The sequence below is a fragment of the Aquila chrysaetos genome, chromosome 24, assembly GCF_900496995.4.
Source record: "Aquila chrysaetos chrysaetos chromosome 24, bAquChr1.4, whole genome shotgun sequence".
In the NCBI taxonomy this organism is placed as follows: Eukaryota; Metazoa; Chordata; class Aves; order Accipitriformes; family Accipitridae; genus Aquila; species Aquila chrysaetos.
Genome location: NC_044027.1, coordinates 14,872,160 through 14,887,811, shown reverse-complemented (window position 1 = coordinate 14,887,811; position 15,652 = coordinate 14,872,160). Strand labels below are relative to the sequence as shown.

Genomic DNA, 15,652 nt, shown 5'->3' with positions numbered 1-15,652 from the left:
ATATGACCATTATTTCATGAAAGATACCAAAGGATATCAACAGCTGTTGCTTCAAATAGAGACTGTACACATAGAGACAGGGAGGTACCCGACCAAATAATACCACCCGCTCCCGCGCTTGCCCCTTCTCTTTCAGACCTGCAAAAGGGCTTGTTTTTCCCAAAGCTCATCTTTCCTCTTCCCAACTGCACTATTTGGTCCAACAGACAATGCTACGTCTCGTTATTCACCGTGTGCTAATCAAAACATTCACTCATCCCAACCGCTACATCCTTCCCCGGCACATAGCAAAATAAAGCTCTCCATACTATCCATCTTCTAAATGATAAATGTTCCAAGTAATTTTTATTTAGAATACAAGAGAGGTACAAATGTATTTACACTGTGTACATATACAATCAAATAATATATAATATCAAAGTTTTGTAAATAATGTTTACATAAATATTTACAAAGTTAAAGTGACAGTTTGTTTTTTTTTTCTGGAAGTAAAACACAGTTTGTGAGAACTTTATACATCTTAGACTTATAATTAATATTAGAATACCTTCTTTTAAGCTTTATGATACACAGCCCTCCTCTCCCGTGTGGCAGGACTCCAGAGGGCGCTTAGACTTGTCCTTGGGGACAGAGCTGGCCCAGGGACGGGTTTTCTCTGTCCCCAGAGGGCAGCAGAAGTAACAGCCGAAATGTTCCCGTACGGCTGCGGGGAGCGATGGGGAGCGATGCTCCAAGGGCTGGAGCAGGCGCAGCCCGGCAGAGCACAGGGTCCCCCGCAAAACCTGCCCATGGATGGGCATTTCCCGCTGGCACGTCGTGCTGGGGGTGTCCCCGTGGCAGGTGGCCTGTCCCCTCTGCCCATGGCATTGCTTGGAGGTGTTGGGCAAACCCCAACACACAGCTCGGGCTGGAGGAGGGCAGGCAAGGGGATTTGGGGGGGGTCGGGGAGGGGGGACGACTACACACAACCGTTTGCTAAATCAGGGCTCCCGAGGAGGGAAATGTGTCCCTTTGGAAAGAGCCACCAGGGCCAAAGCTGCCCCTGGAGTAAACAGGCATGAATGGGGTGGCCACAACAGGGCTGTGCCAGCCTTTCAACGGGGCACATGTCTCCGCCGGACACTCGCTGGAGCAGAGGAGGAGGCTTAAGAACAGTTTTTCTTTCCATCAAATTATCTGTAAAACCCTGGCATCACTCATCCAGGCCCAGCTTTTAGGCTGCCCCAGCCCTCCTCCCATACACCTGCAAATCCACGCAGGATGTTCCACTGTGTCCGTTTGCCCTTCTCCCCCTGCCAACCCCAGGGACCACCAGCTCACCCTACACCGCATCTCCCCGGGGAGGATTCCGCACGGTATGGCTGCACCAGCAGCTTGCAGAGCTGGCGGGGGGGGGGGTCCCCTTGCTCACCGAACAGCCTCCCAAACCCCACGCAAATGGTGAAGCTCAAAAAAAAAAAAAAAAAACCACAAACAAAAAACCACCAGCATCCTCCCTTCAACACAAAGCAGCCCTGCCTCTGCCTCCCAGCTCTGCCGAGGGCCAACACCCCCCAGTTCATTGCATGTCTCAGCTCCAGTCTTTGCTGTCCAAAAACCCGCTGCCGCGCCGGGGGTTCACAGCACCATGGTGGGGATGTGATGGGCCAGGGAGGCGGGATGGGGCACGGGCAGGGCCGGCGAGTGAGCCTGCAGGGAGGCGTTGGGGGGCCGATGGCGGGCGCTTTTCTGGTGTGCCCGCAGCCCGGCGAGCTGGGAGTAGGCACTTTGGCAAACCTGGCACTTGTAGGGACGCTCGCCGGTGTGCAAGCGGACGTGGTTGCGGAGGGTGGAGGACTGGCTGAAGCGGCGGTTGCAGAAGCGGCACACGAAGGGCTTGTCCAGGGTGTGGATGCGCATGTGGGAGCGCAGGTTGCTGCGGGAGTTGAAGCCCCGGTGGCAGATGACGCAGCGCATGCGCCCCGTCGTGCTGGCCCCCGTCTCCACTGCGTGGAAGTCCTCTGGGGACAACAGGGGACGGTCAGGCGCTGTCCTCCGGCACAGCAGCTCACCCCCTCCCCGAGCCCCCATGGTGCTGACTGCCCTAAATAACCACCCCGTGCCCCCTCGCTGGGTCCCTGCCCGCTGAGGATGCCCGCTCGTGGAGACACCCATCCCGGGCAGAGTGGGATGACAGGCTGGTGCTTAAAGTTTTGGGATGGGGCCAGAGCTGCAAACAGGCTCACCCAAATTTAGGCGAGGGGGAACAACCCACAACCGTGCTGCCCTGGCCTCCAGCCCAGGCTCTTCAGCAGCAGCGTGTTGCCCCTGCACTGGTCCCAGCTTCTCCCACTGCTCTGCTGGGCTCTGACCCAGCGCTCTCAGAGCGGGAAGTGGGGCTGAGGAGCACAGACGGGGTCTGGCTCTGAACACAGCATCCCCCAAAAGTGCCCAAAAGCCCTGCTGCCTGCCCACAGAGGAGCACCTCGGAGAATCACCAAGACAAGCAGAGATTGAAAGCCCAGGGAGAGAAAAGCCTCCTGCAATGGTGATTTGGGGAAAGATCTGTTAAATGCAGAGCGGGGACATAAGCAGTTGCATCCACTTGGCGTTTCGTAGTGCATCGGGGCTGCCTTGGCCCCGCTCACACGTCTGCCCTGCTTCTCCCTGCCTGGCAGGGTCAGGCAGCTACTGCTGGCCACCGCACCAGCGATAGCCGTGGGCAAACCAGCCCAGAGGTGACCCCCCCAAATTACTGGGGACCTGCTCAAGCTGTACGGATCTGTCTCATAGTCCCTGCGTTTGTCTCCAGAGAGCTGGGGGATATGACATATCCCCAGGATGTCCCTGCCCCATGCCCACCCCATGGCCTCAGAGCTGGGGACAGGGCGAACGGAGAACGGGCAGGGATGCTGCACCCATGGCTGTTTCTGATGTTACCTACCATGTTTGTTCTTCTTCTGCTCCTCTTCCAGCCCCGGCACACCTGGGATGCCCAGGAAGGTGTTATGGGAGTTCCCATACCAGACCAGCAGCTCTTGGTCCGGAGGAATCATCTAGAGAGAGAGACAGACAGGGGTGTGGGGAGGGGACAGCGAACAGCTCCCCGTGCATCCTCAGCTGGTCGCTTCTGACCTACCCTGGCCATATTCCATCTCCTGCGAGACCCTGCTGCCATCTGGGACCTGCCAGCGGTCCCCGACACCCCCTGTGCACAGGTTGCAGCACTGGTGGCGATGACATGACTCAGCACCATCACCCAGCACAGCTCTCCCCCCGGGCTGGGCCACGAACAACGTAACAGGCAAATAAGCAGCTACAGAGCACACAGACAGAGCTGGGGTCTCTGGAGTGAAGGACCCAGAGGTCCCTGCAGCTCAGGGAGATGAGGACGCAGCGGCACACAGAGACACGGAGAAATAAGCCATTTGTGGACCCACAAACTGCAGCAAGGCACAAATGACAGACACCAAAGCAGGGAGCCGTGACACAGAACCCTGACTCAGTGCTCCTGCAGAGCGTTTCGGCTCTGGACAGAGCCATTGGCACCCTCCTGCTGTAGGGCATAGGCAGCATCTCCCACCCGACCCCTCTGGGGTTTATTTTAGCTGGTGGAAATAAAAGATGTGCCAACAAAGGGTTCGTCAGCCTGGGGATTGGAGAGCGCGGGGGCTGCTAAAGGAGTGCGTGGCTTGGGTGCAAGATGCTGCCTACGTCCCACACCAAAGTCCCGGTACCTGCAACAGCCCAAGGAGATCTATAGGGCCAGGGAAGTGCTTTTGCACCAGCCACACTCCCGTTTCCCTGAAACGATGGCATTTCTCCTTCCCCTGTTGTTCCTGTTATGTTCCTGCACTGCCAGGGTGGCCAAAGCAAACAGCCAGGAAACACCGTTCAAGCCTCCCAGTGCACAGCAGCCACGGCTGGGAAGACGGATACTCTCACACTGTTTCAGGCAACACTAATAACAACATCACTTTATAAAAAAATATGCGCAGACTTTTTTCCTTTCAGGTCCCTAGTATTAAGAACCTAATTTAGAAATGGGAAAGTCCCCTGTTTCAGAGGATGACTTTCCATATACAGAGTAGTCCAAGAAAAGCATCATCCACATGAAACACAGATCATGAGTTAGATCACCCGAGCACTGAAAATGCGCCCAATTTCAGGCACCTGAAAGCAGTGGGAATTTTGGCTTCGTATTTTCAAGTGTCCATCTGCATGAAGACCTCACTAGGACTGCAGAGTAGGAGTTTGGGAGGCAGAGGAAACCGACATAATTTTGCATCCCAAATTGGTGCTGTTTCTCTGTGTCATTTTCTCTTCACAGAAAATGAGTTATTTTTAATACAAGCAAAGAGAATAAAATATTGCTGAAAGGATAAAACACATTACATGCGTGCGTATGTGTGTGCATGCATGCGTTATTCTGCTGGAGCTGGTGCACCTGTGCCAGCAGCAGATGAGCACTCATGTGCATACACCCCAAAACAATTTAAATTGCCCCCCAGGAATCTCTTGGCCTTCAGATCAAAGGCCAAAACTCACTGCCCTCACTTTATTTTCCAGCAGTGGCAACTTGGAATTACTGAGGAAGAGGATGGGAAAAGACAAACTAGTAAGTAAGGGCAGGAACGGGAAAAAACACATGAAAATATTAAAGGCAAATAGTGAAAAAGGCACCCAACAAATCTGATTTTGTAGTGGGTGGGTGAGAAAGGCATCCTGAGAAAGGCATCCTAAGAGATACCGCACTGGAGTGATGGTGCAGCAGAGGTGGGTGCAGAGCGACAGAGACCGGGCAGCTCGTGGTGCCCGCCGGGGAGGGGACGCAGCGGGCACGGGGCAGGAGCCCCCCAAGGCTGGTGGGGGACGGAGGGTGACAGTGCCCATGTGCTGCTGAGAGAGGGCACCGCTAAGTTCAGGTCAGTGTTCGCGTATCCTGACCGAGACTGAGCTGTTCCAGCTGGTCTCGGGCTGATGCTGCGCTCTCGGTCCAGGATTTGTGGTGAGGGAGGTGACAAGGCAGGAGCGGTGGGTGACAAGGGGGGACCTCGCTCGGGTCCAAGATGCTGCATTTGTGTGCCCATGGCTCCGCACTAAGGGATTAACGAGTGGAGAGAGAACCACAAAACGCAAATCCTCTCTTGCTTTTCCTTTTCTTGTTGGGTGCACAAACCCCAATGAGTTTGAACAAGCGATCGGTTTTAGACTACACGTGTGTGTGCATGCACGCGTGTCACACAGGTGGGAATGGGGAGCCCACGGAAGATGCAGATCCTCGACCTGTCGTGCCCAGTTGTGACCCAGCTCCTCACACCCTCCATGCTTCCCTTCCTCGCACTCTCACACAAAAAGCCCCGGCCCCTTCTGCTCCTCCCAGCACAGAGGGACCCACGGTGACCCGGCGGCAGTGGGAGCACTGCCAGACGCCTGCCATGCCCAGGGAGCATGCGGCAGTGTGATAGCAGGCACCCTCCATCCCCACCTTCACCTCCCCAGCCCTCAGGGTTCAGCGCTCTCAACATCTCAACTTTGCTGTTTGTATCGAGGGAATTAAACTCATCCTGCTCTGGCGCTCGCTGCTTCAACCCCGGGAGCAAGCCTGCAGATTGACTGTGACTGTCCGGGGCGTCTACACACACCTCCCCAAATATCAGCTCACCTGCCCCATCGTCCATGCACACACACAAGGTGTGAGAAACACGGCTGTATTCCTAATTACACCACGGCTAACTGGGATTATTTTACTGCTTTGCATAATTTAAGAACAGTAATAAAAAGCAATTAAGCTGCTGTCATAACAGGCAGGGCTGCCCACAAGAGTATCAGGTCTTAAAACTGGGTACAGCTGAAGCTTACGGAGGGCTGTCCAGGATGGGGAGAGCAGCACAGAAGCCCTTGGGGCTCTTGCAGCGCTGCACGAGGAAAGGCGGCAGAGCCCTGAGTAGGCACACAGGGCTCTCCCACAGCAGAAGAAAATACCTGTTCTCTTCTTACCCACCCACTCGCCTTTCCCACCCCCCCGCAGCAATTCCAAACCCAGCCCTGATGCTGGCTCAATGCAGGATTGAGCCGTGGTCCTGTGCTGTGGAGCATTTAAGCATCTGCTCCTCTGTAAGCCAGCGCAGGAGCCCGGATAGACCCAGGGAGCTGCCCTTGCCCACGGAACCAGCGGGCACTTGCGCTCTTTCCCAGCTAAGACCCTCTCCCAGCTGCGAGCAGCCGCGGGAGCCCACGCTGCTGAGCGTGTGAGACTCTGGACCCGATATGGGAGAGGGGGACAGTCCCACAGTGCCGGTCTGGGATGGAATGGGAGATGTTCCCCTCTCGCGACTCTAAGCTGAAGCAGCTGCACAGGGACACCTCTCCAAGCTACCACCTTCCTCCACCTGCAGCAGCATCGGGTTATGGGGACTCTGTACACAAGCAGGGCTGGACCCTGCCATCACACCGCTGGCACTGTGTGACTTGTATGCACATGGCATCAATAATGGCAGCGAGCCAGACACCCACCTCCATCCCAGCATCTCCCACAGGGAGCTGTGGGTACCTCCAGCCTTCACCCCACAGCACGGCAGCCTGTGCCCTGGGATGCCCCTGGGACCCAGCTCCTGCCCCTGCTCCCCCGCCGAGCCAGCACCCACCAGCGCTTCATACGGGAGCGGGTGGATGAGCCAGGCAGGATGAGTCCCTTCCCCGCAGCCCCGCTGCAGACAGCCGGAGGCTCGGCTGCGCCAGCGCCGCACCCTGCCCGCTCTGCAGCTCCCTGCCCGGCTCCCGCAGCACCGATCCTCCTCTCGCTCTCTGTTTTACAGCCAGAGCTGCTTGTGACCCCGGGCAAAAGCTGCGCAGAGTCAGGTGCAGCCTGCATTCAGCACCTGGGTTTCACAGAAACCCCCAAACTTTTCCATGCTACAGAGAAGCAGGTTCTGCACAAAATCCCATTTTTCAAGACAGCGTCAAAACCCTGCTCCTGCCTGAAGCCCCGGCTGGGCCAGGATTACAGGTCTTTTCATGCTTTACACCCCAAAAGAAGCTTGGGCAGCATTCGCTCTCCCTCTGCTTAGTGCACATCACCCCATGAGCCCACCAAAAGGGGACAGAGAAGAGAAGGGCCCTTTGCTTCTCCATGAAGCCCGTGCAATGGCTACCTGCAGGTGCCTACCTGTCCCAGCAGGTCTGGGTGCAGGGGACAGCAAAGCCACCCTGTGCTCCCACAGACGCCCCAGCAACAGCCCAAAGAACTGAGGGTCTATGGGGTGGGAGATCCCAGCACCCTGCTCCCCTCCTGTGACTGCTCGGCTGGCTCCCGGCCCCGCTTACCTCAATTGCCTTGTAGAAGATGCTGTTCCCAATCTGGACCACCTCCAGGTTCTGCTCCTGCTCATTCCGTGCACATTTGATGTAGGTCATCCAGCTGCGGTGGTCCTCCTGGCTGGCATCGATGAAGTACCGCACCGTGCCGTCTTCATTAAAGACCTGGGAGGGGGAGAGAGCAGCTGGTAACGATGCTGCCCACAATGGACCGAGCCCCTCCACCTCCTGCCTCTGGGATAAAGTCCCCAGCCGGGGACAAGCTCAAAGCCAGCATGGCCTCGGAGCTGAGATCATGCCAGCGGCCGGGAAATGCCTGAACCCTTCCTGCTCATGGTGCTGGAACACAGCGGGGCTGAGGAAGGGTGCCCTGCTCTCACTGGGTGGGCACGGCTGGCCCCACCGGCCCATGCCGGTGCCCCATGCCCACTGGGCATGCCGCTGGCCCATGCCCACCTGAATAACCCTGCCTCAATCCCCCTTCTCGGCAGAGCCCCACCAGCAGCTCAGCCCCAAAGGGGATATTCAGCACCCTGCAGCTGCCCACAGGAGCAGGGCATCCCTGGGTGGAGGAGGAAGGTGCCTGCCAGACCTGGCCCTCGGGGGAAAGATGCTTTGCAGGGTGGCAGGAAAGGCGAGGGAAGTTTCCATTAGGCATAAAATTATAATAATAATAAAAAATAATAATTAATAATAATTTAAAAGTGCAAGTCTGACACTCAGCAAAACAAAAAAATACGAGGAAAACCTCCCTTTACTAGCCAGGCATTAATGCGTGATGTCCTGGCAGCTCAGGTCCCCCAAACCCCACGGCTTCACTCGGGGTTACCCGCACCGGGGCTGGGACAAAGCGGGGGACAGGGCAGAGCTGGTTTCGCCCTCGGCACGCTGAGCGGGCAGCTGCCCGCCGGGTGTTTCACCACGACGGGAAAGGGCAGGGCAGGGTGCGATCCTGCTGCATGGGACACGAGCAACAGCATTTCGGGGCTCCTCCGAGAGCTGGCTGCGCCCCGAGGGGTGAAGCCTTGCCCTTCTCCTGCCCCAAGGGTCTCCTAAACCCACCCGCCCTGGAGGAAGCCAGATCTTTGCACGAACGGGGAAACTGAGGCAGGGGGAGGGTGCCTGACGGCACACAAGCACAGGACAAAGCCCCCGGCCCCCAGGCACCCCATCCCTGCGTCTCGCCGGGCCAGCCGGGTCTGGGGGTCCGGGGGCAGGGGGTTGTTACCTCCCACATGAGGTTGTTGTTCTTGCACAGGTCCACATGCTCCGGCGAGATGACCCTGCCCGTGAACGGTCCCATCTCGGTGCCGGCCTTGATCCAGGTCTTGGAGAAGATGCCGAGCCCTTCCCCGGGGATGGAACTCTGGGCGATGATCACTTCCGACGGCAGCACCAGGCTGGACAGCTTCTGCACCTCTGCGGGAGGCGGGAGAGGGCTCGGAAAAGGGACCCGCCGCCTTCGGCCCCCCGCCCGCCCCGCCGCTCCCCGGGCTGGCAGCGGGGAAGGGCCGGGGGCGCGCCGGGGAGCCCGGGGAGGGGGGGGGGGCAGCGGGGACCCCTCCCCGGTGCCAGCCCAAATCCCGGGGCTGAGCCATTTAAACGCCCAACCGGGCTCCTACAAAGCGGTACAAGGTTCCCCCCGGGGCATTGAGGAGGTACCTGGGAAAAGCAGCCCGGGCTGGGCGAGGGAGCGGGGCTGAGAAAGGAGGTTAAATGGTGTCTATTTCGGCCCATCCAGCAATTTGTCATGCTGTTAAAGTGATCTGCATTCATTAAACTCAACTAGAAAGAAATTGCTAATTCTAAATTCATTAGTCCTTTAGGAATGCTGTAGCGGTACATTGTGCCTGAATGGCGCAAGGGCTTGTTTAAAAGGGCCCAGGAATTCCTCTTACAAAATGGGGAGATGAGATGGTTGACATATCGTGAATGGAAATGGAATTAGCCTTCATGGTAAATTAAGAGAGGAACAGAAATCCGAGAGGGGGAAAAGGGAGCCGGGACGCCCCGGCGATGCCGGGGCGAGAGAAAAGAGATTGTCCCGGACGGCTGAATGCGGGGCGGCCCCGGCCCCCCCCCGGCCCCCTCCCCAGCCCGCGGTTTAAGTGGGAACTTTCTCAGGTCAAGCCCAAGTTAACCAAATGAATTTAAAGCCCTTCTTCCCCAGTCAACTGCTATTACACGCCTGGGGAGAGCGGGGCGCCGGGAGCCGCATCCCGCCGCCGGGTACCGGGGGCCCGTCCCGGGGCCGATGGTGGGGTGGGTGGGGGGTGTCCGGTGGTGGTGGTCGTGGGGGGGGGGGGGGGGAAGGTTGTCCGGTGCCGCCACTCACCTCCGGAGAAGGACTGAGCCAGGACCTCGGCCGTGAAGGCGGTCTTGGGGCTGCTCTTCTCCTCGAAGAGCTGCTCGCCCAGGACGTTTCTCCAGCGGCCGTAGAGGAAGCTGTGCAGGATGTCGGAGGTGATCACCTCGGCCAGCGAGAGCCCCTGAGGCTTCAGCCCGGGCTTGAGCACCAGGGCTTCGGCGGGCAGCACCGAGCCCATCATGGGGGCGAAGGCGGCGGCGGGCGGGCCGGGCTCGGCGGGGCGCGGGCGGCGGGCCGGGCTCCGTGCCGCTCGGTGGCTCCCGCCCGGCTATATATGAGCTTCATTGACCCTCCTAATTGGTTATTAATGACCTCCCTGACGTTGGCGGAGAGACTGGGGCTGCCGGAGCGAGGCGAGCCGTCGGAGCCCCCCCCCCTCCTCCTCCTCCTCCTTCCCTCCCCTCCCCGGGGGTGGGGTGGCTGGAGGGAGGGAGGGACACGGCGAGCACACACACACGCATATACACACACACACATACATACATACACACACATGCATATACATACACACACGTACACACTCACCGGCTCGGCCCCCCGCACCCCCCGGCCCAGGCAAAGGCAAATCCAGGCACCTGCCCCCGGCCAGGGTGGAAAAAAAAAAAAAAAAACCCAACGAAACGGGCAGAAATGCCTACGCCGCTGTCCCACGGACGGGGCGCACCCTCGGGCACGGTCCCGCCCGGCTCCGTTCCCCTCCCGGCCCCCGCGCTCGTTTTTGGGGCTGAAACGCGGTGGTTTGGGGGCAGCTGCAGCACCGTAACGAAATCGGTGGCCCCGACGCCGCCAGCCCCAGCTGCTCGGTGGAATTTGGCCCCCGCGATCCCGGGGGAACGGGTCGGGGCTCCCCCAGCGGGTTCCGAGCCGCCGCTGTCCCCCCCCCCCCAAATCCCGGGGAGGGTCCCCAATCACAGAGATGGGGAGGGAGAATCGGGGTACGCGCCCCCGAGGCTGGTCCCCGCTTGCACCCGGGGCCAGGCTCGCCCGGCTGCAACCTTCAGCCCGGCCGGTTTCCTAACTCCGCATCCCCGTCGCATTTCCCAGGGGAAGGCCAGAAGGGCCGGGAATTTTGCCCACGGGTCAAAGGGGCCGGAGTGGATCGCCCACCTCCCCGCAACGGCAACCGTGTCCTGCCCCCCCCCCAGGGCCGGACCCTCACCCGGGGGAGGCTGCACTCCCTCCGGGGCTCTGCTGCCTCAGCATCCCCATCTCCGCACCCAAAAATATTCCCCCATCAGCCACGGTGCCCACGCCACCCCCCCGCCCCGCCGAGCCTCTTGGAGCCCCGCAGCCACCCCTGCCCCCCCCCCCCCCAGGAAGGTGGCATCAGAGCTGTCCCCACAAATTCCGTGCTCCCCTCCCTTAGGGCTCGCAGCTTTGCCGGCTCAGCAAAGGGTTAATCTTTCCTGGATTTAAACCCAATCCTGCTGTGTCGGAGCTTAGAGCCCTCTCCTTAGCCTTGTTCTTTTGATTTTCATGGGGATGAGGGGCTGTAAAGGGCTGGGGGGGGGGAAGAAAGATGGGCCCCCAAATTCCTCAAGCACTCAAAGGCCGGCTCCTGCGCTCCGAACCCCCGGGCAGCCCCGCTGAGTCCAAACCGTGCCCACGCCAGCCCCCGGGTGGGTATTTTATAGGGTGAGCGTGTCGGGCAGCTCTTCCCCTTGGCAGGGCTGCCTGGCAAAAATGATGTTACAACCCAGGTGTAATTATTTCTATTAAACCAATCAAGAAGAGGCGCAAATGTCAGGAATCAACCCAAACCTGCGGTTACTGAGGGTGTTTGCCCGGCGAGAGGCAGCGCTGCCCTAGAAAGGGGAGGTTAATAACCTGCCAGGGTTTGGTTTGGGTTTTAATATGCGGAAAAATAAGTTTATTTTGTTTTTCTGGACTTTGACTATAGGAGCCGTCAGCCGCCGTGGCGTGTGAGTATTTCAGCTTTGCTAAATATAACGCATCAGGTGGAAAGCAACACACAACACACGTCTTCCTCCGGCCGCCGAGGCAAACGATCCCCTTGGATTGCTGCTTTTTTTTTTTTTTTCTTTTTCCCCAGGAAACACATCAACCCTCAAGTTATCCCGGGACAAAAAAAAAAAAAAAAAAAAAAAGCTCTTGAAAACCCCGCGGCTCCCGTGCGGGCTGCGTTGCAGCCCCGGTCCCGGCTGCGGGGGGCTCGGGGGTGCGGGGGGCTCGGAGTGGGGGGGGGGGGATGTGATGGAAAAAGGTGGGAAAAAAAAAATCCTTCCATTTTCTGCGTGGTTTTAAATATCCCCAGCTGTTTCCCAAAGCTTCTTCCCGGTCCTAGGAAGGTGCTTTGGTGTGTGTCCCCCCCCTCCTCGTTTCTCTTTTTTAATATCGCAGCTATCCCTCCTTTTTAACATTTAAGAGGAAACAAGTTTAATATTCATGGCTGTTAATAGAGAAGGGCCATTATCGCCGCCCCATTGTTCTGAGCCCCGCACAATGCTGCTTGTATTTTCATGTGTATATTCCCAAAGTTCCTTCTGAGCGTTTAGTGAGCACTTTAATATTCATGGGTGTTAATAGAGAAGCCCTCAGTATATTGGCATATTGTTGGGAGGTGTACATATTGGTCTGACTTTGAATAGCCACAGTCCTCTTTTCTTTTGCTCTGTTTTGCAGGGTTGATGGGCCAGGAGTAAATGGGCATTTTTCCCCCCCGTCTCCCCCTTACAGAGAGAACATCTTTATTCCAGTCCCAGACTTTCTGGTTTCCCATTCAGGACCCTCAGAAATAATGTCAGGCAGAAGAAAAGTGGAGCAAATCAATCTTTCATGGTCTTTTTGAGACCAATTTGACATCCATGGACTCTTCTTTTCTTTCACAGCCTACAAGGGGATGGTCAGGATCTGGACAAGGTTGGGGTCTGATGAGGGGAGACATGGGATCATAATGCAGCAAAGAGAGAAAAGAAAAGCAAAACAAGAAAAGATTGCAGGGATGGGGTGATGGAGGAAAAATGAGGGTGAATGACAGTGCAAGAAAGGAGATTAGAGCCCAGCAGCTGCTTTTTGGGGGGGGGGGGGGGGGGGGGGAGCTCTCGCCCCTCTTCCAGCCCTTCGCATGAATAGGATTTGAACAGAGCGGAGATTGATTTATAGTTATTGCAGTTGAACATTTATTGCTCTTAAAGAGTGGCGGGGAGAAAAGAGAGAAAAGGGGTTTGAAAAGCTCCTTTCTGTATTAAAGAGGTATCAAATGAAGACTGCTGAGATAATATACAGTGGCCAATGGGAATTTGATTTGCTTTAAAATTTAACTCTTGTGGGGCCGCCGCTGACGGACGCGCGGGGGATGGAGCCGGCCCGGGCGCTGCCTCCGCGGGCGCGCAAGGGGCGCGGAGCCGCCGCTGCCCCGGGCCGGTGGCAGCCGATATTCGTTTCTCTAAGCCTGCAAACTGCCCGGCTTTACCGCAAAAAATCTCCGGGCGGCTCCTGGGCGCGGCGGGGCAACGGCTGCAGCCGCGAAATGATTATTATTTCTGCGTTATTACGATCTTTTTTTTAAAAAAAATATTATTATTATTATTTTCTTCTGTAAGGGAGGGGAAGGCAGACGGGATACGGAGCTACGAAATACCCGGCGCAGGGAAGAGCCCCTTTCGGAGCTGAGTTTTCCTGCCCTAAAACCGGAGGTTTCTCCTCCCCGGCAGCAGAAACGCGATCGCAGCCGAGTCCCCCCGGGCGCAGAAAGGAGCCCATTGTTCAATGGGGAGAAATACATTTTTAGCGGTGATTGAAAGCTCCCCTCTCGTTTGAACTCTAGAAGAAAGTCCCTGGCAGGGAAGAGCATCCCCCTCCCTCTGCCCCAACATCTGTTTGGAGCAATCCAGGCTCTAGGGCAGAGCCGGGCTCTGCCCCCTCCCAAAGTCATTAAAAAGATATTAGTTGAGCTGAGAAAAGTCCAGCGCAGCCCCCGATCCGGGGTGGGGTGGGGGGGTGGTGTGTGTCATTAAAGACGATTTAGGATTTGCCGGCGCTAACGCCAGGCGAAGGGGCACGCGCGGTCCGAAGAAAAAAGCTCCCCGTCCCCGGCCGCCCCGCTGCGCCCTGCCCGCTGCCCGGCGTCCTGGTGCCCGGGGCCGGCGCGGCGCGGACGGGCCGACCCCATCACCTGCCCCGTGCGCCCCGCCGAGCGCCGGGGGAAGGGGGAACGGCGGCGAGAGCGGGGCTGGGAGCCGAGGCGGTCAGCTGCTTTGGCCGCATCCCCCGCACCTCCACGGGCTGCAAATGCCCCAGGAGCCGGAGGGAAGAGGGGGGCAGGAGGGATCATTGCACCCCTGCGGCTGCCGCAGGAGCCAGGCGCCTCCGAAGTTGCTAAATGTGTCATTTATTAAAGCATTCAGGGGGCTTTTCTTTGGCGTTTGCTTGCAAACTCACAAAGGCCGAGCTGCTGTTTGGGGGTCTTTTCTGATGGAAAAAGGGCTCGGAGACCCCCGGCACAAAAGAAATCCTGGCAGTGCTTTCAATGGCCGGGACTCAATGAGGGGGACCCTGTGCGCAGCGGGCGGGGGCGAGGGGCCGCCCGGTGCTGCCTGAAAGGCAGGCCTGAATGTAATGGGGAGATCTGCGTTTATTTGTTGGGATCACATTTAATTAGCTTAGTACAACCCTTGAAAGACAAAGGGACCTCAATCTGGATCCAATCTGAAGCTCGTTTGGAGAGCGAGGGCTCCTGGAAAAGTCAAAAGAGAGAAAGGAGAAAGAAAGGGGAGGCTGAGAGAGAAAGGGGCTGGGGGCCCAGCCAGGTGACTGGCACGCGTGAAACAAGGGGGCCTTTTGGGCACAAGGCAGGGCTCAAAAGGGAGGGAGGAAAATAGCCTCTTCCTCAGGTTTTACCTACTTAAACCCCCTGAAGGGGCCGGAGCTGAAAAGCCTCAATAGGGGCTAAGGAGGCTGCAAAGCAAACAGCGGCGCTGGAGAGGGGGCTCCGGCCCTGCCGCCACAGCAGTTGGCGGCACTCGGTTATGGGAATGTGCCCAAATGTTACCTGCGCCCAGGAGCGCTCCCACCGCTGCCGCCTGCCCCCGGAGCAGGAGGCGAGGAGGGACGAGGCGATGCCCAGGGTAAGCCTGGGCTGGGGGGTTCCGATGGGCTGGCTGCCCCCCGCCCCAGTACGGGGTCCCTCGCTGGTCCCCGTGTCCTCCCCCATAGGGTGAGACCCCCCCCCTGCGCCTCCACCCACCCCTCTGGGGCCCACGCAGCACTCCTGCCCCATTGCTTGGGGTGCTTCATCACGTGCCGATGGGGCTGCAACTGGCCCGGGGCACCGAGGAGGGATCCCCATGGGTGCACCTCTTGCTCCCAGGCAGCCCCCAGCATCCTCCCTCCGTGTGCCAACACAGGGCACACGCAGGTGGGTGGCACGGAGGATGTGCTGCCACCTCCCCAGGGGCAAAAGAGAGGAGAGCGGCCGTCCCCAAGGTGCCACATCCATGGGATGGAGCTGAACGGACCCTCGTCCCCCTCCAAACTGCATGCTGCTTGTCTGCCCCTTGCTCTCCACCGAGGGGGCCAGGAGCAGCGGGGAGGGTTCGGGGTGCCCCTGAGCGGTGCCGGCCCCGCGGTGGGTGCCCAGCAGCTCTGGGCAGGGAGGGGTTTGGTGCGGTGAAGCCATGACCCTCCCGGCGAGTGCTCCGGCGCAGAGCGCTGCAGCCCCTCCGAACCAGGCAGGCTGATTGTACTGCTAGGAAAAGGAGCTTTAGGGCATTATTTGCCTCCATTTCACTCTGCGGGAGGCTGCGGAGCTGAGCAGAGATGCTGAGTGCTCTCCCCTCCGTTCTCGCTTGCTTTCTTGCCCTTTTTTTCTTTTTCCCTTCCTTCTTTTTAAGTAGCATTTCCAGGATTATTTTGGCAAAGGGGTCACGGCACACAAAAGCAAACGGGGGAGGAAAAAAAATATCACCTTCCCAGCTGTGTCCGACTGCTTCGCGGGGCTCAGGCGGCCTCGAAATGAAACACGATTGT

The 15,652-nt window shown here is 58.2% G+C and overlaps 1 protein-coding gene across 1 annotated transcript; it reads right to left on the bottom strand.

Moving 5' to 3' along the window:
• Positions 1-997: 997 nt before the first annotated feature.
• On the bottom strand, positions 998-9,926 carry PRDM12 (PR/SET domain 12). Its single transcript, XM_030001198.1, has 5 exons — positions 9,632-9,926; positions 8,525-8,715; positions 7,306-7,461; positions 2,924-3,035; positions 998-2,000 (listed from the first exon to the last, which is right to left on the bottom strand). Exons 1-5 carry the CDS (start codon positions 9,843-9,845, stop codon positions 1,618-1,620), a joined length of 1,056 nt encoding a protein of 351 aa, XP_029857058.1. The 5' UTR covers positions 9,846-9,926; the 3' UTR covers positions 998-1,617.
• Between the last annotated feature and the right edge of the window lie 5,726 nt (positions 9,927-15,652).